Raw genomic sequence first — 24,455 nt, 5'->3', positions numbered from 1 at the left:
AGATGCGCCATACAACTCGGGCACCTTTTCTACCTTCTTATTTTCATGGTTGGGGTTGGAAAATAGGGCAATATGGGTTTTCGGTATTTGAGAAATTTTATGGCGAAATCCACCATTTGTAATCTTCCTGGTTTAGAGGATCCTCGAAGAATTCGTGGACGAGGGTATACACGAGATTATTTGCACCGAGTTCACGTTTCATCGGTGTCGTAGAGGTATTTAATAAAGACAGTTTTAATGGATGTTGATTTCATGTTTCTGAATAATTCAAGCTCGTACACGATGAGACGCTTCGCCCACCGTTACGTGTGCCTGGCCGTGCTGCTGGCTACGGCCTCGGCAAGGTCGGCCGAGACCAACCCGACGACCAACTCGATCGACGAGGAGACCGCAAGGTCACCCGCCAACAGCAATATCTTCGGCGATCTCCGACAGATATACCAAGTCTACAAAGAATGCTCCGCCGAGGAGCTCAGCCCATGTCTGAAAATGAGACTCTTGTCAGCGGTGGACAGGATGTACAGGAGCGTCCAACTGAACGTGGCCGAGGGTGTCACCTTCGTGCGCGACGATCCTGTCGTGAACGAGGAGGAACCTTCAAAGTCACTTCAAGAGATCGAGGCTAGCTTGCCCAGGGCTCTGGACGACAAAGAGGACGCGCTGAACACGATGATCTACGACAAGGTCGTCAAGTTCTTCCAGAGTCATACCTTGAAACTGAAATTACCCAATGTCGAGGATCTGCAACGTAGCCTCGTGGAGGAAGGTGAGAAACACAAACATTTATTTATTTTCTGCCTCATTTCGATATTTAGTTTTGTTTAGTGTGCAAAACTTTTCAGCCGAAAATATTATCTCTTACAATATTAAGTCCGAAGGGAAAAATGTCTTCAGGTCCGGTTAATTCTAGCCAATCAACCGAAATCCATTTCTCGGTTCAGTAGACCGTATAGCCTACTCTTTTCCAACGGAATTCGACGGATATACCAGTCATTATTCCATTGTTCACGCCTCGCTGGCCGAATCTGATTAAGCGTATTGTCGTTTCCAGGTCGTAAGAAGAAGAAGAATATGAGCGGTCTTCTGGCCATACCTCTGTTGATCGGTGGTACCTTGGTGCCCCTTGCACTCGGGGCACTGGCCCTTCTGGCCGGTAAAGCGTTGATCGTCAGCAAGCTGGCTTTGGTATTGGCTTCTATCATCGGTTTGAAGAAGCTCGTGTCAGGAGGCGGCGATCACGGCCACGAGGTCGTTCAGGTCGCCGGTGGCCACGGATCGAGCGGATGGGCAAGATCGAGCCACGACCTCGCCTACTCCGCCTACAAGCCATCGTCCCCCTAGGAAAACAAAGTCTTGCGCGAGTCTACATCAGAATCTCGTTGCACTTCGCTTTCACGAAGCGCCCACCGCACGGGCGTCGCTTTCCTCCTCGATCGTCCTTCATCTTCCTCACTTCGATCCGACACTTCATCTTCCTCCTTTCTCCATCGATCCTTCTCTATCCTCCTACCCCATCGAAAGATCATCGCGAGCGCCCGTTCCACGTCATCCTCACTATTTATTATTGTTCTTCGCGGTGCTGCGTCGCAGCCATGTATATTTATAGATACGCAAATATATTAAGATTAACATTTGTACCGTTCACAATCGTCTTCTTCTTATCCGAACCCTGAGGTACTTCCACTCTTGGACCGTAGTTCCGGTCCCTGACCGATTAAAACGGTGTGAAGCTCGCCGTGAAAATCCGCGACAAGCTTTAGATGATGCTCCGTGACACGAAGCACGGGGAATCAGAGCTTAGCCCCAAGAATTTGCAGCTCCATTGAAAGTAACGCTCAACGGAGCACGCGAGACCTCATTAGAAAGGTCGATTTGCCGGTGAACGATCTCGAACGGGTCGATCGGCATCTCGAGCGTCGAGCAGCGCTGGATGCAGGCCAGGAGAGCACTTCCGGCTTCTTCCTCAGCCGGAGGAGACGCAGAGAAGAGGCAGAGAGTCGCGTTACCTACATACTGGAAACGCGCTGGCACCTTACGCACTTGCCATTGGGAACCTGGGAGGCTCGATTGCTCGTGTATGCGTCCGCCACGTATATGCACACGTATACACAAACGAGACGGCGGACACACGTCTGGCTCGAGAAGTAAACCAGGCCGACCAGAGACCGACCAGGCCAGTCAGCATCCGCGCTGAGAGCCTTTTCAAGGTGCGCCTAACACTCTCTACCATCCTGGAGAAAAAGCTGAGCGTGGTCTCTCTGCTCCCCCTCTGTCGTTTCGTCCCCTCATCACCCCTCCTCATGGTCGTCGTCGATCGATCTCCCTACCGCGCCGGCGCAGCGTCGAGGTTCATCGATCCTCGAACACACCTTCGGGTCAGGTGGTCCCGTTCCGAAGATGACGCCGCCATCTGGGGCCCTTTCCGACTTCCGAAAGTCCGTTCACGAGCCCTATGAATAATTCACCTCCTTTTTCGCAATGGCCACGAAGTTGTCCTATACCTTTGATCATCCTACGATGGAAGTGTCTACGTGGAAAGGATAAGCTTGCTAATTAGCCACGGCGATTTGGTCGTCGATTCGGTTAAGATCGATCCGAAAGTAGGACAGAACCGGCCGTCAAGTGGGACAGACCGGGCTTAGTGGTAATTATCGTTCCGATGGAAATACGACCGATACGCCCGCTTTCGTTTCGTAGATCTTGTGGGAAATTCGTGACAACCCGTATGGTATGTATATACATATATGTATATTCGAGATTACTGTACACCCACCGACACGGTTTTGATCGATCGTCGACTATTTAATTTCGTATTTACCGTTTCTTTCGGTGAGTCCCCTTTTATTATTTTATTTTAGGCGATAGATACTTGGTTTCGGGATTATGTTGATAGTACGGATGAGAAAGAAGTCGAGGTGTTTGAAGTGTAAAATGACGGAGGAGGAAGCATCGCTGAATCATGCTGTCAACGTATATGGAAAGTTGCCTGGATCTGTTTCTTTTTTTTTTTTATTGCACGGGGTCACTTTGATTTTGCAGAGCAGGAAATGGTAAATGAAAGCACAAGAAAAATGTTAGGGAACCACGGATTTGTGTGATAGATTTTTTAGTTTCTTGCGGTTTGTGGAATTTAACAGCAGGATTAATAGGGAATCACGAAACACAGACGTTCGTGCACCTGTTCGTTCGCGAATCACGGAAGACCCACTTCTGACCACTTTCTTTCGCAACCTGTGTGGTATACAGGCTTCCTTGCCATAAGCGGACTCATCGAGCAACTGTAAGAACACCATTGTCAATGACAACTGCTCAAGAAACATGATAAATTAGGGAAATGAACGTCATCTACGTGGCATAACTATAAAACCCTTAAAATTTGCAATTCCTATACATTGTGGTTAAAATTAAAATCAACCACCTTTTTTCTAGAAAACAATCGATCTTTTTCTGGAGAAAATATTATTCGAATTTTTCGAGCAAAATCTAATAGTAACCAGGTTATGACAATAATACCGTTCAACAAATTTTAACTTTTTCTCAGACTTCTAACATTCAATAGCCATCTCTTGTAGAATTTCTCTATAGTTCTCGAGTTGTTTAAATGTTCATTAGCAATAACGACACATACCATAGTATCTGGGAAAGTTTACAGAATAAATGGATGCAACAATAAACCGAATAACTATTACTGTTTAAACACAAGAAATGTTCAAAGTTGAAAATTTACAAATTTTTCGAATACTGAGGACCCTGGCAAAAAACCGTTTCCACATTCAGGGCATAAAAATTCATAAGAAACTATTGAATGTTACAAGTCCAGATGTCTATTGAACAATATAACCTGAAGACAAGTGAACTGCAAGAAATTGAACAAAAGATAAATATGAAATAGTATAAAATTGAACGAAGAAATACGTGTTTATCAAAGTTTTGACCAAAACGAGGATCAGAGAAGAAATCTCGAGTCGGACGGAGGAAAGAGGAGTGAAGATCGAGGAGCTCCTGGCTTCGCTACGTGGGGGCCTTGACCTGACCTCGATCCTCGGTCGAGTTCACTCTCGCCGGCGTCGGTCGAGAGGAAAGTGTTCCATTACCAGAGCCCCGTACAGCTCGCCTGGCTGTCCCATCGAGATTAGCGTTTTGGTCCACGAGAATAGCACTCCTCGAGTGGGTACGTAGTATATACTCCTCGTAATTCCATCGTGGTGGTCACGTGCTGGCGAACGCACACACACGCGAGTTCGTGACACGGTTCGCCGATGAGCCTGGTCGTTGGACGAAGTGGGCCCACCGTTGAACAACAGGGAGGAAGACGAAAGAAACGAATCGAAGTTCACTGATTCGTTAGCTGCCTACGTATCGGAGATAAAGTGAAAGTCTTCTGTGGGATGTAACGCCCCGCGATTCTCTCCTTCCTTTTTTATCCTGGTCTCTTTTTCGTTTCGTTCGCTTTCAGACACTTTCGTTTCAACGTGTAGATGATTTTCTAGAACTCGTTCGCGGTCGAGAAGTTTCTTTTGGTCATCAGTTGCGTTTCAATCGACGACTCAATTGATAATGTTTATATTGAAATAAATTCATTCGTATGTTGTAATTGGATTTTCAGTTGAATTTATGTGTACGTATTGTAACTGGTTTGCAGCTTCGATGGATTTTTCGTTTTCTCCCCTGGTTTCGATGTTGTTTTACTTTCACTACGACCAGAAAATTGGAGAAGCAGCGATAAAAGAAATTGTATAGGATAATAGGGAGGTGGAAATAAAAATGTAGGATGCAATAAATTCTGCGGACGTGAGGACAACTGGTGTTCCAGTGATTTCGACGCGGAGGTAAGAGAGATGCCAGCCATTGGTGATTTCAACGCGCGGTGAGAGAGACGCTGCTCTCTGGCGATTTCAACGCGTGGTAGGAACAGCAACGGCGACCTCGCTGAATTATCACTTCAGAGTTGAAGTTCGAATCTACAGAGATATAAATATATATTCTACTATCTATAAATTTATGATGAAATAGTACTTATTCGTGCCTCCTGCAAGAATGTTTCAGGTCGCACTCTCTAAGCCGTTTACCGTTAATCTGTATCTACGTAAAACTCTTTATTTACGATTTTGTTTCGTAAAAACGATTCCTATTACATGAAGATATAAATTAATTTACATTGCAGGTATGAAAGTTAAAAAAAGGTTTCCTTTAATCCGTCGACGACCACAGGTATTAAGCTTTTAGAAGAGGTAAATAGATAAGAGAATAAATGTAATTTTCAACCTAATAATGTCAAATTATTATTTTTTCTAAGCAACCTATACAAGTGGAGAGTATTGTGATTCATTATTATTCTGATTGATGTTATTCAGCATATCAATGGCTATAAAATACCTTTTTGATTTTATACTTTTTACAGTCCAAAATGTCTAAATAAATTCTCCGACTTTCGAAATTTGGGCTTCCAACCTTCGCCATTTTCTTTATTTTTCAGTGGTCAAAGTAATTTTCGTTCCGACGATAGATGCTTCGTTCGTCTGGTATCACCTACGCCAGCATTACATAATTGTCCGAATGCGTTCACTTCAGTGCGATATATATATAAAACTATTAAAAGTTTCAAAACAAAATATTTGTATACTCTCAATAACTGTCCTAATAAACAGACACATTTATGTTGAACAATTCATTCAGTAAAAGAAATATTCCCCAAAAAATGGCAATTTCTCCGGGCTTCACAGTGGCAAGACCCCTTAACCCCTTGCCCTACGATTTTCTTGATGTCAGCAGTCTCCCGAATAACGTTACCATCAATAATTCCCCAGAAGCAAAAGGACTTCCTGTACTTATCGCAATTCTACATTTACACTAAAACTTAAATATAAATATCAGCAAACTAGTATTTCGCATTGACTCAACGAAAACAAATAATATTTCTGATTGTTGAATCCCTTTTGATATCGTCACCACGAGTCCGACTCGATGTTATAAGGCAATGTTTTAATCGGCTAATCTGTCGGTTCGTCCACGTCGAACCACTAATCAGAGTTGTCTAAAGCCAGAGCTGCTCATCGAAGTGAGCACGAGTCTCAATTAAATTGAGACGTAAAGGAGAACGACAACGGAGGAAGCGTGGAATTTCGAGGTAACCTCGTGTTACCATCTTCGACGCGCGGAGAAAGTCGCGGCGGCGGCGATCGTTTCGTTTCCCCGCATCGGCCACGATCGGAAACGATTCCTCCTCGTCGCCGCCGTCGCGTTTCGTCCTGCCCTCCCCGTCATTTTTTTTTCTCTCCCTTCTTTTCACCGTGTGTTTTTTTTTTCTAGGCGATGAGACGTCTTCGGGGTCACGCGGAGAGGCGCGGCCCCGTGTCCACCACGGAGTTGGGTCTGGCGCGGGCCCAACTCGTCCGCGTGGACATTCCATGAAAAACCGTTAAACGTTCCGCGCGGGGACGGTTACACGCGCGAATATATTAATTTCATCGAGGATACGGTCGCGGAGGACCAATAACCGATGACACTCGGACTGGGATGAATGGGAGGTTCGAGGCAAAAAAAAAAAAAAATTGAAAGGAGAGGAAGAAACGAACAGAAAACGAGGAAAGATAAAAGGAACAGACGAGGAGAGATAGATCTACGGGTAATGCGGCTTAACTGCGAATTACAGTTAGCGAGAAAACTCCACGGGACCGTTCTGAATAATCGAACGACCAGATTTCATCTAGCCCCTCCCCCTCGCTTATAGGACAGAAAAAGAACGAAGGAATTTCGGGTATGTGATTCCCTGAAATATTTATCCGACATTGCGGGAGCGAAAACGTCGCGAAATCCTGTTTGATAGGCCGCGGCTGTGACGAGGAAAGTTGCGGAGGCGTGTGAGATTGAAGTATCTTCTACATAATGCCAGGTATTATACGGCTTGTTGAAAGCGAAACCCGCCGCGGATATCCTTGATATCTTGGTCGCTGAAATGACCGTGGAAACTGGCGAAATTATGCGTGAAACTGTGGGAACGGTTTTCGAGGGAAACCTCCGGGAATGTTGGTAGGGCAAACCAACCAGTAAATGGACCGAATTGTTGAATTTATGGACGTTTCAGATGTATTTATTTATTACAACGAAACAGCTGTTGAAATAGCAATTTATTGCATTTATGTTTCTTGATGTTTTTATAAAAAGAATTACTTATTGTGATCGTGATTTTAAAAGGATTATTTATTATGTGCAAAACGTGTGAATGCTCAGTAAATGACTGATACATTCCTGAAATACTTTTAATAGGAATTGTACTTATTAACTTTCATATCATTCTCGAAACAACTGTTAGTTGATCGTGATTTTTAATAAACGACTGAACGTACAGAATATTACCCACAAAAAGCACGAAAGCCAAACGTCCTTTTAATCAAATACAAATTTAACGTCGGTGCTCCACGGTGGTGTTCCGTGGGGTTCGGTTTCAATGTCAACAGTTCTCCATGAATATAATTGACCTTGAATATCCGATCCTTAAAATATTCTCCACGTGTCTTCGACCGAAACGAGACACCTCGTTTCTGCACAGCTCTCATTCTATATTAGCCATCTATAGACTACTAAAGCCTAGCCTCCTTAACTCGGTCTCCAATCAAATATAACTCTACCGCATTAAAACAGATCACTTATAAAAGCCACCGCCAAAAAAATCCTCTTAATCGTTTAAATTCAACCTTCCATTCCCTTTGTCTCACAAATGGCAACATTCCCTAAAACCAACCCAAACCACACAAGTCTCAAATCCAAAGACAGCCAGGTTCCATTCTCACAGCAAGACCTCCACAGTCGTATTGGTCCGTTCTTACCGGAAACGGCTGCAGCAGCCCGTATTCCGCAGTCCAGCCGACGCTCTCGGTGTCCTCTGTAGGTGACTATTGACCTGCGCGCCGGCTCGTCTCCCCCGTTGATGCCCGAATCACCGCCGGCTGGAAAAGGGCACTGTACGCGTGGGCAAGAATCTTCCAACCAATTTCCACTCTCTCTCGCCCCTCGACCCATACCTGAACGGTCCCGGTTCGCATGAGTGCGTGTGACCAACACGTACAGGGCTGGTCCCTGGCGGACGGGAGCGAGAGCGGACCACGATGCGCGGAGAGGAGAGAAAACCGAGGAAGGACCGGGCGGCACACTAGCGTGTGGAGCCAACGTGGACACGAGAGGCGCGCGCGCGACAGAGAGGAACCACGGGGACGCGAGAGACAGTACCAAGGAGGAGAACCAATAGCTCGTATGGGTTGTAACCCAGCGGGGTCGGGCGGTCCGGCCAGCGGGGAAAGAGGAGGGGGTCCATCGGGGCCCGTTCGGTGGGGGCCATCAAAATTTCAAAAACGTACGCGGGCCCCTTTCGCGACGAGGATAAAAGGCAGCAATCGTGATTCTTTCGGTCAGTGTCGATACGATCGCCGCAGTAGTTCGAGTTACCGGTGCCGCGAGCCGATTAAGTTCCCCCCGCCCAATTCGCCACCCTCCTGGAATTTTGGAGTTTACCACCACCACCGGACGGTCGTGTGGACGGAGAAGATTGCCATCGTTTTCGTTGGTTCTTTATTTTTTGTTCATTTGTAACTTTGTGATAAACCCGTTCGAGGCAACGCCCCACGGCAGGAGAATATGTTCAAGTACGTGGTCATCGTTGCGGTCTTAACCGCGTCCGTTATCGCCGCGCCAGCCGGCCAGGATCCAGCCGGTCAGACGTCGATCCTCGAGGAGGCCCTCGACGTGTACGCGTCGTGCTCCAGCGAGGAGAGTCTCGCGGTGTGCTTGAAGCTGAAGGCGTTGCGTTTCGTCGACCGTGCGGCCAGGTCCGCTGACATCGACGTGGTCGACGGGTTCAAGATCGTGCAGACTGAAGAGGCGAAGAACAGGTAAGAGAGAAAGTGATATTAGGGTGTTTTCATTGAATTGCTAAGTGAAATCGCCGATGGTTTCAAATTCAATGGAACGAAGGTCGATTCGCGAGAGGGGATAGGTTCTCACGCGTGGATTTTACTTTCCAGTCGTGCCGACAACGCCAGGTCCTTGAATGACATCGAAAGTACCCTGCCGACTGAAGTCGAAGCCAAGGAGACCGCGATCAATGAAGCTCTCTTCGACAGAACCGCCAAGTTCCTCTCTACCCATACTGTGGAGCTGAGCATTCCTGAAGAGGTCTCCCGCTCGTTCGACGAAGGTAACACATCTTGACCCGCGTTGAACGTTGAACAAGACGTTTTGCTACCTAGAACCATATGGATCTAACTGTGATCACGATTTCGTTCCAGCTCGTGGAAAGAAGAAGAGGATCGTTAAGTCTCTGCTGCCCATCCTGTTGCTCCTGAAACTGAAGGCCGCTGCTCTGATCCCGATCGCTCTTGGCGCTTTGGCTCTTCTGGCCCTGAAGGCTCTGGCTATCGGCAAGCTTGCTCTGATCATCAGCGCCGTGATTGGGCTCCAGAAGCTGTTCGCCAACAAGCACCAGAGCTACGAAGTAGTCGCCCATCCTGTCCACTCGTACGGACACGAGGAACACCACGATCATCACGGCTGGGCAAGATCGGCTGGCTCGGACTTGGCGTACAACGCGTACAAACCGTCCGAGTAAGATCGACGCCTGGGCCAGATCCACGCAAAGCGCTTCTTGCATTCTCTACCTTCGTTCGCCAAAGTGATCGTCCAACCGCTGGCGATCACCAATAAAGGGGTGGGGGGACCTGCGCGACTCGATCCCTCGAGGACGACCTCTACATCTACCGTCGCACCGTGTGCACAAACGGATAGGCGTACCGACCGGACCGACAGACAGACCGACCACTCAACTGGGACCTGTTTAGTTGATTAAGACGAACGTTTACGTGACCAGTGACCGAACTTTGACACGAACCGTGACGATTAACGACGACGGATGGGACACTGTACAGCTTCGACGCTACTGATCACCTGGGACACCTCCAATGGGGGTTGTTTTTTTACTGTTTTCACCTGGTGATCAGAAACAGACAGACTTTTGTTAGGAACAAGTGAATCAGGTGGTAGTCGCGCACCCTTGATCCCACCCCTGCACAGTGCGGTATCCCTTCAGGGGTCGACACTTCGGTGCGATCTCACACGGAGATCCCGGGTTCGAACGCACTCGGACTCGTAGTCAGTACCTGCACAAGGTCCACCAGATTTAATTCCAATGATTATTTATATATCGCCCCCGGCCTGGGGGTCTGCCATGTAACTTATCGCAATTATTTATAAATAAATCTTAATTTTATAATGAACGAACGCCTCTGTCGATGTTTGTTATCCTACTTCGGTGTCTACCATTCCACTTCGCTCCGTTCACCTGCAACATGTTAACCGATAGTAATCACATTAACGCCTGCTGGTGTTTACCTGTCTGTGACGGTGAGTTTTGTTTGAACATTTTTTACTGACGACCTGGAGAGACCTTTTGCCGCCTAGTATATCATCGATATCGGTTAGTTTTCGAGTCTTGTTCATGGTGGACAGGGTATGCAAGAGTTTCTCTTCGTCATTTCTAGGACACCTGGACGTTTTGACGGGGTAACGAGACCCGGAACACCGGACCACAGACGATGGATCGCTCTTATTCGGGTGCATCCGGTGTATCCAGGCACCTGTACAGACGGACGACGGTACTTTCGCTGGCTACGAAGGTTCCGTCGAGTGAAACCGATTGTTCCATCGTGTGTGCGAACGCCCCCTTGACGCCTATATAGCCGGGTGATCGTGAGTGCTGGATGAACAGTATCATTTCAGAACTCGGCCGGTTTTCTTCTGTTCGTGAGCGATCCGTTGACATGGTGACTCGATGATCGGACGTGTGATCTTCGGTTGTGAGTCTCGTGGATCGTAGGAAAAATGCGGAAGGGCCTTGTTAGGTGAGAATGGTGGCGTGACAGTGGGATAGGGAAATAGGAAACGTGGGTGACATACCTCGGGCCTAAAAACGTTGTGAAATATAAGATTTAGGGGTAGCAAGGAAAGTGTCTCGATTTGGTAGAATTATGTGTGCAGGAATGTTTCATTGTAATGTTATGAAAATTTACTTTAGACGATTGAATCTTCATGTGGTGAATGTACAAAAAGAGAAAAAAAAACTGGGAAGCTCAAAAAGTAATTGTGGCGAAAGTACGTGAGAGAATACTAGGTGATGAAGACAAAAGAACAACTACCAATGAATTATGCAACAGGATGGTACAGTAACATCCTGTAGAAACACGAGAACTTTCCGTTCAACCCAATAGAAAAGTAAAATACTTCAATTTCCTATAGAATGCTTGAATCAAAACTGTAATTCAAATCGAAAGAATCGAAATTCTCCAGCAGTTACATAGACTACCGCGAATCTACGATAAACAAAGGTAGATTTAAAAAAAAATACTCCAATTTCCTATAGAACTCTTGAATCAAAATAGCAATCCAAATCGAAAGAATCGAAATGCTGCAGCAGTTACATAAACTACCGCGAATGTACGATGAACAAAGTAGATTTAAGATAGATTTAAAAAAAAACAACTTCAATTTCGGGCTAATTACGTTTCCCCGTTCCCCCTCCAGGCAGCCATAAACCATTCCCCTTCTCTCACCTGCCATACAACCGCGAATTATCTGTTCCCAGAGCGAAGCGATCGGTTTAATTACGCATTCCTCCTTCCTGCCGCGGAACTTTCATCGCGGCGCAATTAACACAGAGCCTTATCAACTTTCTCCGACGATCATCCTCAGCATTATTCTCATCCGGCGTTGAGCAACCCGATGATCGGTATGAAACGGGAGCTAAGAGGCCTCTGTCTATTGATCTTCGTCTCCACTGGGATCACGGTGATCATGGAGCCAACCGAGGATCCCGTGTTGAACGTTGACGATCCAGCTAGCTTCACCGAGGCTTTCGGTAGCTGCCTGACCAGAAAAGAGTTCGGTACTCTAGAATGCGTTAACAGGGGGGCTCTGAGCGCTCTACAGTCGTTCAATCAGGAAGACGATCTGGAATTCGGAGAGGCTCATCTGGAGAGGGCTGACGGCTATGGTAGGGATCTATTGGATTGGGACTACGATCCCAAAGATTTCGGGAGTATCGTGACAGCAGCGACCAGGTTAATGGAACGTAGAAGCCTGAAGTGGAATCTGGATAACCTGTATCCTGGTCTCCAGCTACGGGCTGGACCCATGCTGAACGGAAATGGTATTCTAGAGTTCGTGATGAACGACAGGCCAACGGTATTCGCCGATAGACAGGCTGGCCCAGGTGAGTTCGTTCGTGGTGATTATCGATTTGTGTGTTCCAATTTTTGGGAATATTAGGTAGATCTGTTTCTGATAGAACGAAGTTCTCTGGTGGTTGTAGGTTTCATTAATATCACGTTTTAAGATCGAAGTTGAGGCTAATGATGTAGAGGGAACTGTGTGCTGGCCGCGTCAGCCTGGAAACGAACCCATCGCGTACGTCAGGGTTCGCATCTTCGCTGAGGCGTTCGCCACCTGTTGCTTTCCGGAATTACCTCCAGCAGGCAGCACGGTCAAGGCCACTCGCGGAGGTGGTCTTTTAGCTCGTGGAACGTTTCAGAATTTATGGGGACTCTGGTATTCGAGATACGATCGAGAGTCTAGATTCGTAGACATTTATTAACGAACTATGTTAACTTCGACATAGTTGTGTCTTTCTTTCTTGAAATATGTATTCACAGATGTATGCTCCTGTTCGTGAATATTAAACAGCTGCCACGTTTGAAGGAAATGTGAAGTAGACGAACGATTTCTTCGATCTATTTTATTACCGAATTTTGAAACTTTACTTAACATCTAGCACTGACTCTTTTTATTGTCTGGTTGACTTATATATTTCATAGGGGGTTTAATCGATAATTTTATAGTATTTCGTTCACTTCATTTTGAACGAGTAATAAAATTATTATTTAGTAATGATTTGTAGATGTTGGAAAAAAATTCGAACTGAAACGAACGTGTTCCTTTATTTTTAGGAAGACAGGTGATGAGGCAATTGCTATTGCCCTTCCTTCTAGGGTTTAAGTTCAACCTAGCCTCGCTGATTCCACTGCTATTCGGATTCCTTCTGTTGCTGACGAAGAAAGCATTGATTCTGACCAAGATAGCTCTGTTCATCAGCGGTTTGCTGGGCTGGAATTCTTTATTTTCTACAGCCACGACATCCTATCCGACAGGGGGATTCAATGGCTTACATACGTATGGCCAAGAGTCTTCGATCGGTGGATATCCTCATTACGATCATCATAATTTCCAGCATCGACCTTACAGAGGATATCAGACCGGTGACTTCGGGCCGTACACTCAACACGTGATCAGGGAAGTCGTGGACGTGTACGATAACGCGGATGATGCCAAGAATAAGCGAAGTGGGAAGAACTTCGTTTGGATGAAGTCCAGTTGACGGGAATAATGAACGTTTAATTGAACTGTGATTAATTCAAAGTGTAGGCTAAAGTCGTATATAAGTGACAATGTGAAAATAACAGATTGTTATTACTATCCAAAGATATGTCACACGTTAGTGAGAGACGAAGTATTATTACCCAGTATTTTACCTTCATGTATTATAGAGATTTAAGGTATTTGTTCATTAGGATACATCTTGGAAGCTGATTCTACTACGTTCTCGAATAAAATTGAAATTCCAGGAGAGACTCACAATCAGTGCACAACCACGCTTTACTTCGTTCTTCCGTCACCGATTGTTCCGCTTCCATTATGTAGAAGTCTCCCTACCATTGGCCGTCCACTTCTCTACTCTCTTCCGCGGGAAAACACATGTTCCGACTAATGGCCTATATACAGGACGAATTAAAGATAGCCATTGTGGTCCGCGATTGAACCCAAAGTGGGGGGAATGTCTGATGTCAGGTCAACGACCAGTCGGAATAAAAGAAAATCCTCGTGACCACTATTTTCTTTAAACAGCAAATGAATATTTTTACAAAATTTAGTGGTACATAGAAGATACGGTGCCATATCGTGGATGCAATTATTTTTTCGTATAATTTATTTAGACCTGACTTACATTTTTCAAGCAACCTGAATTTAACTCAAACGTAATTTACAATAATCAAATTTTTAGAACTACAAAATTATGATCCTGCGTAGAAATAAAATCACAATATCAAGGTTTTTAAACTGGATTAAACAGTTAATGAGATTAAGTAATTGAATATAAAAATTGAAATTTCCACGTCTAAACAATCAAAAATGACGAAATACTTTTTTTTTATCTTTTATTCGTTATTAGAAACTTTTTATCTAGATAATTAGTTTGCCCATCTCTAGTCTGTGACACCTTATTAAAGTAACCTAGAAGCCCCAATTTTGACCCATTCAAGACTATCAACCCTCGCCCAGAAACATTCTGCGTTCCAAAAACAGATCTAGCACCGTCACTATCGATTTCGAATATTCCCCGTATCCGTTCCCATTTATCCCGGTCGTTTTCACTCCGCGAGTCCATTAGTCTCACTCCATTATCGCGACGTCCTCTCTTTCGGTCGTCTAACTGTACAGGTTCCTTCCGCGGAAGAAGGTGGAACCTCGCGCACGCGGCAGAGTGAGTAGAAATGCGTCCGGGAAATGCGTCTGGCTGATCGTAAATGGTAATAGTAGCGAGGCTCCACGGTCCCGTGGTTCCTCGTTCCGTCGTGTGTTACCAGCACGTTGTGTCAGGGTGTATCAATCAAGGTGAGCATACATTAGCCGTGGGGAGGACAGTCGACCGTAAAAGTTGCTCGTTTTCCGTTCCAACGTTTCATGGGCCCCTGCCAAACCCAGTTGTCTGGCCATCATCTTGCGTTTCGTCTTCAGCGTTCGTTCGCCATCGTCGAACATGCGTGGCGTTCGATTCGTTCCAACGGTTCGATTTTCTTTTTTTTTTTTTACATTCTTTCTTAATCTCTATTGAAGACCGTGTACCGTGATAATTTATCGAGAAATTATTCATTTGAACCGACATTACCGAATGGAATTAATTTCCATTCTCCGGAATTCTCTTGAACATTTTCCGGAAAATGTTCAAGATCTAGACTCATGCCTACTTCGGTGGTTTCACGAGGCTAAACATTAAGAAATTTCTATGCAATTATACCGAGGCTGCGTAGATAATATTATTAGAGGTGTTCTTTACGCGCGAAGTAGGGTAATCGCGATCACTGGCTGCTGGTCATGGGAACGGCCGAGTCGGGGAACGAAGGATCAACGCCCTGGATCTCAAGATACCGAACGGCCACGGACGGTGGACAATTTTTTCAGAATAATTCCTGTGCACCCGGCTGCCCCCGACGATCTTTCGTATCTGGCGCGTCATGGTCCGTAATCTGTGTCGCATTAACAGTATCTACGCGGCATTAATTAATTAATACGCAGCGGCGGCGGTGATTTAACGCGCGTGACTACGGGCCTGCGGTAGACAAAAAACGAGCATCAATGTGGTTTATGCAACCACTGACTTTCGCTGCGAAATAAAATGCAACAAGTTGCTTCGTCACGCAAACGTCGAAGTAAGAGAAATAAAAACGATCGAGACTGGAGGGGCGTCATACATTATGTTTGTATTTGAAAACGAAAATGGAATTAGAAAATAGATCGAGATTGGAGATACTGGGTAGCCCAAAATTATACATACAACCTTCACGTTAGAATATAAGAATTTTCCTCCATTTTTCAGGATAGAACTGAGATTGACTAAAGGGTACGAAAATGCCAAAAAATAGAAACGATCGAAACTCGAGGCACAAGACATACGTCTGTATTTGAAAATAAAAATGGAATTAAAAAATGATCGAAACAGGGCGCATTAAGTCCCCCAAAATTATAATTAAAATCTTCATGTGACAAAATTGAAATTATCCTCCACTGTTCATGACAGAAATAAGATCTACCAAAATCGTATTACAAAAAATATCCAAAGTCAATTGGTCTCTGTTTCGGTGCCCCCGATCGATGATCGAGAAACGCAGTGGACGGACATCCTGTCGCGGCCTTCGGATCCTCGCTTCTGCCCGGCCTTTGATTCCCATTCGCGGGCCGAACCGAAGTGGTTTCGGCTTCGGTTAGCAACCAGGTCGGAGGGATACTTACTTACGGGGCTGTACAACAATGTTTTGGTTCAGGAATCCCTCCTCCCGATAGGAGGAGGCGTTAAACAGCGCGTGGATCAGGTGTGAGCTGGACAACGTAAGGACGTGACCGATGGTAGGGAGAACCCTGGAAATACCTTTATAAAAGAGCCAGGTACGGAGCAATTCGAATTAGTTCGTGGTATTTTCCAAGCGGTCGGTCTTGCCGGCCATCAAAGACATTGCCGGAGGGACGATTTAGCCGGCTAAAAGGTTAACATAGATCTTTCACCTAACACGATGATGAGGAACTGGATCGTGAATTTCATTCTTGTCCTTCATCTGACGGCGCTGATCGCTCTAACGGAGGGTAAAAATGTATACACGAAGCTGTTCAACCGTTGCGCGAACGAGAAGAACGCGTTCGACTGTCTGAAGCAGAGAGCATTGGAGATCCTCGATTCAGCAGCGAAAGACGACTCGGTGTACGTGCTGAACGATTACATATCCATCGCCAGGGATCCAGCTGCTGTCGCAAGGAGTGGCGATCGATCATTTAAGGACGAAAATGGGACCGAATTGACGCTGGACGAGAAACTGGACGACAAGTTCCATGAGTACTTGGCATCCAGAAGTGTGAAACTCACGATTCCTGGCGATGCTTTTCAAGGTGAGCGATTACGAAGCAATTCTCTTTACCTCTAATAATTATCATCGATAATGCAATAGTTGAAGAATATAGAGCACCACAGATCATTCTTTTCGGTCTTCAGAATATAGTACAATCTAATTTAGTTAAAATTCAAGTGTAGTACTTACTCAATCGTGATTTTTCGTTCATTCCTCAGGTCGCAAGAAGAAGGACAAAGGCTACGGTGCTCTCATGATAGGCGCTCTTGCAGTGGGCGGTAAGTTTCCTTTTATCTGAAACTATGAGGAAATTTTTGAGGAAAACTTCTGATTGAAAAATCATTTTCCAGCGATGATGGCACAGTTGGCATACGGTAAAATCGCGTTCCTAGCGGGCACTGCTCTGCTTACCGCGAAAATCGCCTTGGTACTGAGTGCTATCGTTGGTCTGAAGAAGCTGGTGTCCAATCAGGGAGGCGGCGGTCACGAGGTGATCTATGCGACCGGATCGGAACACCATGGAAGCTTCAGCGGCGGCGGCGGCGGCGGCGGTGGAGGCGGCGGTTACGGTGGCGGATGGCAACGAACCATCGAAGGCGTTCCTCCCACTTGAAACTAATAAACGAATCCAGTTAGAGATAAACGGAACGGAAGATTTAATTTATTTCAGGTTAATTTTATCGCATTAAATCGTCGACTCGGTATAATAAAAATGATCCATATAGCGTAAGGAGCATGATGAGGTTTATTATTTATTTTTTTTATTAACTTTACGTGTAAAATAAAGTATGTGGAACGATAATTCTGTCGTTAGGGGTCGACTGGGATAACTGATCCGAGTAATGTGATGTATGTATCGCGGTATTATTAATTAGAAACGTGATCTTTAACTTAGACAACAAGGTAGTTGATTGTTCATTTTTATATGATTGCTAAGCTGTATTGTACCAAAAATTAATATTTATTTATATTTTCTTACGGATAAAGAAGTGTGTTTTGTGCATGTATATTGTGTAAAGACGGCTGAGCATGGCCGAGGAATAAAGGTTGATAAACAGACCATTTTATTTTCTGATTCTTGAAAATAAATGTACGTAATGTGACGCAGAAGTTATGTACTAATTGGGAATAGATAACTCTAAAGGAAACTAAAGGGATTATACTTTTAGTTTGGATTATAGTGATATTAAGCACTCGTTAAAATTAAAAGGCGTAATATTTAGTTACGATTTCAAGCTTCAATGACCATCTTATTCCTCAACAGTAATATCTATTTGTGATATATATTTGCACTATAAGAATATATTTTCAGACAACTTCGTCGAAATTAAAGAACATATATTTAAATATATGAAAACCGTATCTAAATACGTTTGTAGGCTTTAATGTTAATGTTATTCCTTAACATTGGAATAAAATGAACATGTTGTCATATCATGATATATTTTTTATGTATATTTAGATACGATTTCAGACTTTATTTCCTACAGACAAAATTCGTCTCATTTGTTGACAATAATTCACATTTAAATACATATACTTTGTACTACAGACATATATTCTTAGACACCTTGGTGATCTCGGACGGTACTTTCAAAGACTACCGGTAATTTTCACGTCGCTTCCGGTAACCAAAATCATTCTCCCCGAAGCTTCCATGATCGTAGTCGAGGCTGGAGCTGTGCGTGTGTTCGTACGTGTGATGTGGATGCTTGATTATCTCGTACGACACTTTCTCTTTGTGTTCTGCAAGTCAAATCAAAACAAATTCCACAGTATTTGCATATAATCCATTTGAAAATCTCATTATTGCCACGGATACATTCTTCGTAGCATTAATATGTTCATTGTATTTATTTGGGTCGTTTTTAATCCTACTTAACCGTGTCGTTCCCATTATTGCCACATGGCTACGTACTTTAAATTACGAAATAAAATTATAGTATCATGTATTTGTTTCATATCTGTGAGTGTATAATAGTTTCTTCTAGCCTTATATGGATGACATGGCACTTTGAACGTGCAATTTAAAAGCTTATCGGTATAATAAGACATTATTGGTCCTTTGTCTTTTTTGTTTGATGAAATTCAAGCGTCGAGCATTGTTACAAAGACAATAGTAGCTTACAAGATTCTAATTTCCGACAAATATTTCGAGAGGGTTTATTGATCGAAGGTAAGAAAAAAGTGGGTCACATTATGTATAATAACGTTATAATGGAAATTATTGTTGTATAACTGCGATAAAAATAAAAAAGTTAGCAACGAATGAAACAGTCGCATTGGACGGTTTCCAGTTATTAAAATGTTCCTTTGAATCATTTATATGCCATGCAATGTACACAGAAATATAAGAAAATATTACTTTGGTAATTATTAAATCATTTGATCTCATTCTTTTTCATCGAGCTGTCCCTTTCAGTTCATACGTATTTCTCTATAATTTTTCTATTCTAAAACGTTGATACGTGAACCGACTATTAATATTAACAATAATATATCAATCTTTTATCATTTTTCTTAAATTATTCAACGTACCAGATGATTTTTTCAACGCAAGCGCAGTGGCGATCGCGAGCGCGACTTTACCAACGACCAGAGCCTTTCCAGCGATCGCGGCGACAGTATTGATGATCACGTACAGCATCGTGAGCTTTCCTGCTCCCAGGAAGTACATCAACAACTTCCCGTATCCTTTGCCCTTCTTCTTCCGTGAGCTCACTGTAAGATATAAGTACGACTTTTTGTTATTCACTTCGGTAATAACTCTTATTCTGTGTACACAGACGTTCGTTTCGTGGCGAAGTGTAAACACAGAATAACGAAAAGTATGCCTTGTCACGCGATACACTGGTTGTCGTGCTTCTCGCTCAAAGAACACTCTCCTGTGCGATCGTTTTGCGAAGATAACGACGAATGATGATCATTTGGTAATTGAATAATTAGCTGCTAACAAGGACAACAATGCTGCATTGTTTCCTAAGAAACCGTATTCTAAATGATAGAGGAGCGTTTCTTTACTGGGCATTATCTGATCTTGACTTCTACCGAAGAACGAGAACAACACAATATAAAAGTGCTGGTAATATATTTTTGTTGAATTTTTGTACTTGTCCAACATTAGAAACAGAGATTAATTTTAATAGGCTGATCTTTAGTGGGAATTATGTACTATTCAGAAAGTCTGACCAATGTTAGCCAATTCATCTTAAAATTAGATTATTAATGGTAAGACATGTTTTTCTGTTATATGATTGTATTATTGTATCTTTGTGACAGTAGACCTGGGCACTTTTCACATGATATTATTTGACATAACATGTTATTTTATCAAAATAAGAAAATAATTCATTATTTGAAATTGCTTTTATTTTCGAATAACAGTATTGAAAATAAAATTCCGAAATAAATTATTTCACACACTTATTTCTTTTTCTTATTTGGAATAAAATTTGCCCAGGTCGGTGTCACAGATACGGTTAGTGCGGAAGTATAATGTACCTAGTAGAATAGTACTTTTAGGAGGTCTGATCATGACACATCCATTCTACTTAAAACCGAAGCAATGGGTTACACACCTGTATTCCATTTCTGTCGCAGTGTTCCTCATTTATTTAAGATTAGACGTGACAAATAGTAAGTAAAATTAAGAAAACTTTGTACATAGGGTGTCTGACCTGAACCTACCAATTCTTCTCAGTAACTAATCACAAGTATAATTTTCCCTTATCTTTGCAGTTCTAACAAGTACCATTTTGTTATTTCTGTACACATCAGTCCATATTTATTACACTTCTTTTGATTGACATGAAATTACATAGGGTGAAGGTATCTAATACGGTCCATGTTCCTAATATGTAAGTTAGTACTAATTTCTAAATATTTTTCGAACACCTGAACGTTGCATATTCGCAAACAAAAAACTCCCCGCCAGCAAAGTGTTAAAATACACACTAACCTATACACACACAAACCAATTAACGTATTAAAAACAATACTAATCAATTTGACACCCCCCTCAGATCACACCTACCACAGTACCAAACACAGACCCTTTCCGTCTCAACGATCTCCTCACAAGATATCCGCCTCAAATACACTAAATCCGCGATGAATATTCGAAGATTCCTCAGCACTGAACATTAAATATTTCACAAACTAATGACCGTATACAGCTGAAACAAATATGATCTACTTCCTAATTCCAAGCTGTATCACTTTCCCAAACTCGATCCAAAAATCAGCGAACACCTGAGGACCTCTCCTTGGCAGTTAGAACCTTCGAGCACTAATCGACGATTTACTGTATGCTCAATCTCCTCCAGAATCCAACCGCAAACGAACACCCGCCACAACCAAGGGATAAATCAACAAACAAGATCTTCCAACCCCCTGAAAAAAAGTCATCACGACTCACCCTCTTCCACCCCTCCGTCGCCACTTTCCCCAGACACCGCACCCTCGATCGTCCTCGCTTCTCTGACCGTCACCGGATCGCGTCCCGTACCGATCTCCCCTGTTTTCGCTCCGCAAGCAGTGGAATTGACATTTTCCCTGCAATCGATCTGTCGTCTGACACCGACGTACGATCCCTGACGGATAATCGTGCAGCTACAAATCGCTAAAACACCGCACAGCGGCAGAACGACGAACATACGTCGAAGCATGTTCGACCCGGACTGGCCCGGTGGATCGGTGGCCATTTTTATAGGGGCTGGAGTAATTAACGGTTACGGCATACAGAGCGTGAATGCGGTATTCCAGCCGGTGTGTGTTTTGCCGTGATCGGTCATTATAGATCGTCCACGGACTTAGACGCCAGGCCCGCTGCTGCTGCGTGTGCACTACGGCCGTCCGTCTAACACGATGTTACGCGAACCTTCCGTGGATCCACGGTCCACGGTCGCTGGTAATTGCGGTGCGCAGCGAGTGTGAAACACGGGCACGGCAGGTCCCGATGCAATTGAAATCAAAAGGAATTGGGGCCAGTCGCGGGTGCACGCGGAAAATTGAAAATTGTCGTTCACCCTTTAACGCCCGGATCATTAAATATTTATTTTACAATTATGGGACTGGTGTACAGGGTGTGCCAATAAGATGTATTATTTAAAATTACTATTGGTGGTTTCAAAAAGTATTTTAAATGCAATTATATGTGTCTAGGTGAAAAAAATTCAAAGGTTACATTGATATCTTAGGAAATATAAGATATAAAAAATCGAATTGTATTCATTTGATAAGTCCCTTCAAGTACAACATAGGTACCTAATTCGTTTAAAACGTTTTTTGATGCAATCAATAAGTAACGAGTTATTTTAGATAATATATCCCATTGATTCACTCGGTATATTATATTTTGTTATTTTGCAGTCGAAAATATCAAATTAATATATTATTTTTCTTTTTTCATTTATTTTTTGGAGGAATACTTGAATTGCACGAGGCTTTAGAACCATAGTAATAATAAACAGTATGAAAGTATATTAATATTTTATTGCATTTTCCAAGTTAACGGACGCTATAAATGCATAAACATCTTCAGACTCATTATACCCCGCGGTGAGTTCCAGGAATCCCAGAAAAGGAAATACACACGCTGTGCTCCGCTTCTTTTTCCACGCATTACAACACCTACGTAAAATATACCGACTGGAATTCTTCATTTCCACCATCATAAAAATACATATAACCAAAAGATTCATTTCCACTATCATAAAAATACACACAGCAAGGTGATCCGTATTAACGAGTGCTCACGCATGGAACAGTCACGGAGAACACATTCAACGGTCAAAGAGAGCACATCTATCATACAGAGCAAACACAACTAGTACACACGCATACACAGAAATTATATTTATTACATTTATTAAAGTTTATGTGTGTTAACGAGTTGCGTCAAATTACTGCAAATCATATAACATCAACATCCTTATTCACATCATCTTTCAATAAACTTCGTAATGTTACTTCTGAACGAGCAGTGATAAATCGCGAGCTTATCTTGAAGAAACCGCATCATTTGACAGTCCTGTGGTAAAAATGAATTGTCCATGAATATTAACAGTGTAAGAAAAATTTCTGTTATTGATGCTCGACAGTAGACTTTCGATTAAAAAAAAATAATACTCCGAAATTGTTTTGCATTTTCTTCGAAAAATAGTTAACTTTATGGGTTAGTGTTAAACTATCAAAAACGTTACTTTCAAACCAACCAAATAATTTCGTATGAAAGAATGTTCACGATCGCAACAATGATTCATTTCCACATTATGTTTAAGGTTATTACTAAATAAATACATTGAAAACAGCCTCCCCTAGTTCCACCTCTCCAGTTCCTCCATACGCTGGGAAGTAGAGAATAAGGTCTAAAAGGCAGCGTATTTTTTTTCTTCGACGGCTTTCTGTGCCACTGGGCCGATCGAGCATCCTCGATTCAACCGCCTCGAACTATGCAGAATTATAGCCGTCGAAGGTCGCCGACTGCACGGAACACGAAACCGTGGAAACCGCGAAATGTAGGAAGCGACAACTGCTTGACACCTAACATCACCTGGTGAACATGCCTGTCCTCGCAACGCTTGACAGCCTGGAATGTCGGTAGATCGAGAAAGCTGGCATGGCAATCTTGTTCCAATGATTGTAAAATAGTAAGCATAAAGATTTAATAATTTTGGAAATGCAAATAATTTAAATTACGTGACCAGTTATTACGGTTTTAAATTTCGACTCGTTCCCATTAATTAATGTTGATTTACAGGGTTATGATTAACGAAATAAAGATATGAATTAGTTCTTTCAAGTGTCAGTGAGTCGTTTATAAGTGTCAATGAACTTTAATCATTAGTATCGTAAGCCATAGAACGCAGCGGCCGTCTTTGTTTATATTACATGAACCAGGAAATGAAAACTCGCTGGCCTGGGTAGGTTAGTTGGTCAAACCAGTCTCCCGGAAAGTGAAAAACCCTGCTACGAGCTCTCAGTCCGGTACACGATCGACCAATTTCCTTTTCCCCTATAATATTTCTAAAATCAATGAGGTATGTACTACCACAGGTCTGTGTGCTATCATCCTGCAAACTCACAACAGTTTCGGAAGTGGACAATTTGAGAGAAACTTCTGAAAAGTATCCACACACGACGATTCTGACTTTGACATATATTATCAAGGTCAACCTCACGAGTAACCTCTACAGACTCGTCTCGATTAGCGTCCTGAACTCGGGCCAGCATCAGGACAATAATCGTATAGGGAGAAATGCTTCAGACCCTCGTAAATTCGTTTTTTGCTCGAAGCTCGGGAAAAAAAGAAGAGAAGAAAAAGAAAGCATGCGCTTGACAGGTTCCACCAGTGATGAGGATGATGCCTGACAATAATCGTGTAGAAGCACGACGATAATCTAGAGGAGTCTGTAAAAGGTACAAACTTTATTATTAAAAAAGAAATATTGAAAACCGTACCGTAATTTTCCCAGAAATCTGAACCAATACCTGAACCCTACCAATCACAGCGCGTAGCGAACGCTACCGCAGGTGCTCGGCCGGCAGACTCGCGCTCTGATTGGTTCGAGGTTTATCGTGAATATCTCGTTAACGAAGCCTCGGAGAAAATTTTCGCTAAGGAAAAACTTGTTCCAAATCACCTCACGAATGACCCATTTTACACTTTTGCTAAACCCTGTATAAAATTACGCTGCAATCTTAATGTGACAGCAATTGGGACCCCTAAAATCCACCTCG

The 24,455-nt window shown here is 43.3% G+C and overlaps 5 protein-coding genes across 5 annotated transcripts; 4 read left to right on the top strand and 1 right to left on the bottom strand.

Annotated features, from left to right (window-relative positions):
* Positions 1 to 282: 282 nt before the first annotated feature.
* LOC107189169 lies at positions 283 to 1,341 on the top strand. The gene is made up of 2 exons (XM_015577644.1): positions 283 to 766; positions 1,052 to 1,341. The coding sequence occupies exons 1-2, from the start codon at positions 283 to 285 to the stop codon at positions 1,339 to 1,341; spliced, it is 774 nt and encodes a 257-aa protein (XP_015433130.1).
* Positions 1,342 to 8,631: 7,290 nt separating this feature from the next.
* Positions 8,632 to 9,601, top strand: LOC107189231. Its single transcript, XM_015577715.1, has 3 exons — positions 8,632 to 8,885; positions 9,018 to 9,190; positions 9,282 to 9,601. The coding sequence occupies exons 1-3, from the start codon at positions 8,632 to 8,634 to the stop codon at positions 9,599 to 9,601; spliced, it is 747 nt and encodes a 248-aa protein (XP_015433201.1).
* A 2,165-nt stretch (positions 9,602 to 11,766) lies between these two features.
* LOC107189168 lies at positions 11,767 to 13,417 on the top strand. The gene is made up of 2 exons (XM_015577643.1): positions 11,767 to 12,256; positions 12,990 to 13,417. Exons 1-2 carry the CDS (start codon positions 11,767 to 11,769, stop codon positions 13,415 to 13,417), a joined length of 918 nt encoding a protein of 305 aa, XP_015433129.1.
* A 2,968-nt stretch (positions 13,418 to 16,385) lies between these two features.
* On the top strand, positions 16,386 to 17,328 carry LOC107189166. The gene is made up of 3 exons (XM_015577642.1): positions 16,386 to 16,755; positions 16,934 to 16,993; positions 17,066 to 17,328. Exons 1-3 carry the CDS (start codon positions 16,386 to 16,388, stop codon positions 17,326 to 17,328), a joined length of 693 nt encoding a protein of 230 aa, XP_015433128.1.
* A 987-nt stretch (positions 17,329 to 18,315) lies between these two features.
* LOC107189165 lies at positions 18,316 to 21,418 on the bottom strand. Its single transcript, XM_015577641.1, has 3 exons — positions 21,133 to 21,418; positions 19,254 to 19,436; positions 18,316 to 18,461 (listed from the first exon to the last, which is right to left on the bottom strand). Exons 1-3 carry the CDS (start codon positions 21,416 to 21,418, stop codon positions 18,316 to 18,318), a joined length of 615 nt encoding a protein of 204 aa, XP_015433127.1.
* Between the last annotated feature and the right edge of the window lie 3,037 nt (positions 21,419 to 24,455).

The sequence above is a fragment of the Dufourea novaeangliae genome, unplaced genomic scaffold (genome assembly GCF_001272555.1).
Source record: "Dufourea novaeangliae isolate 0120121106 unplaced genomic scaffold, ASM127255v1 scaffold146, whole genome shotgun sequence".
NCBI classification, from domain to species: domain Eukaryota; kingdom Metazoa; phylum Arthropoda; class Insecta; order Hymenoptera; family Halictidae; genus Dufourea; species Dufourea novaeangliae.
The sequence above is the reverse complement of the archived record's forward strand: the minus strand, read 5'-3'. Positions and strand labels throughout refer to the sequence as shown.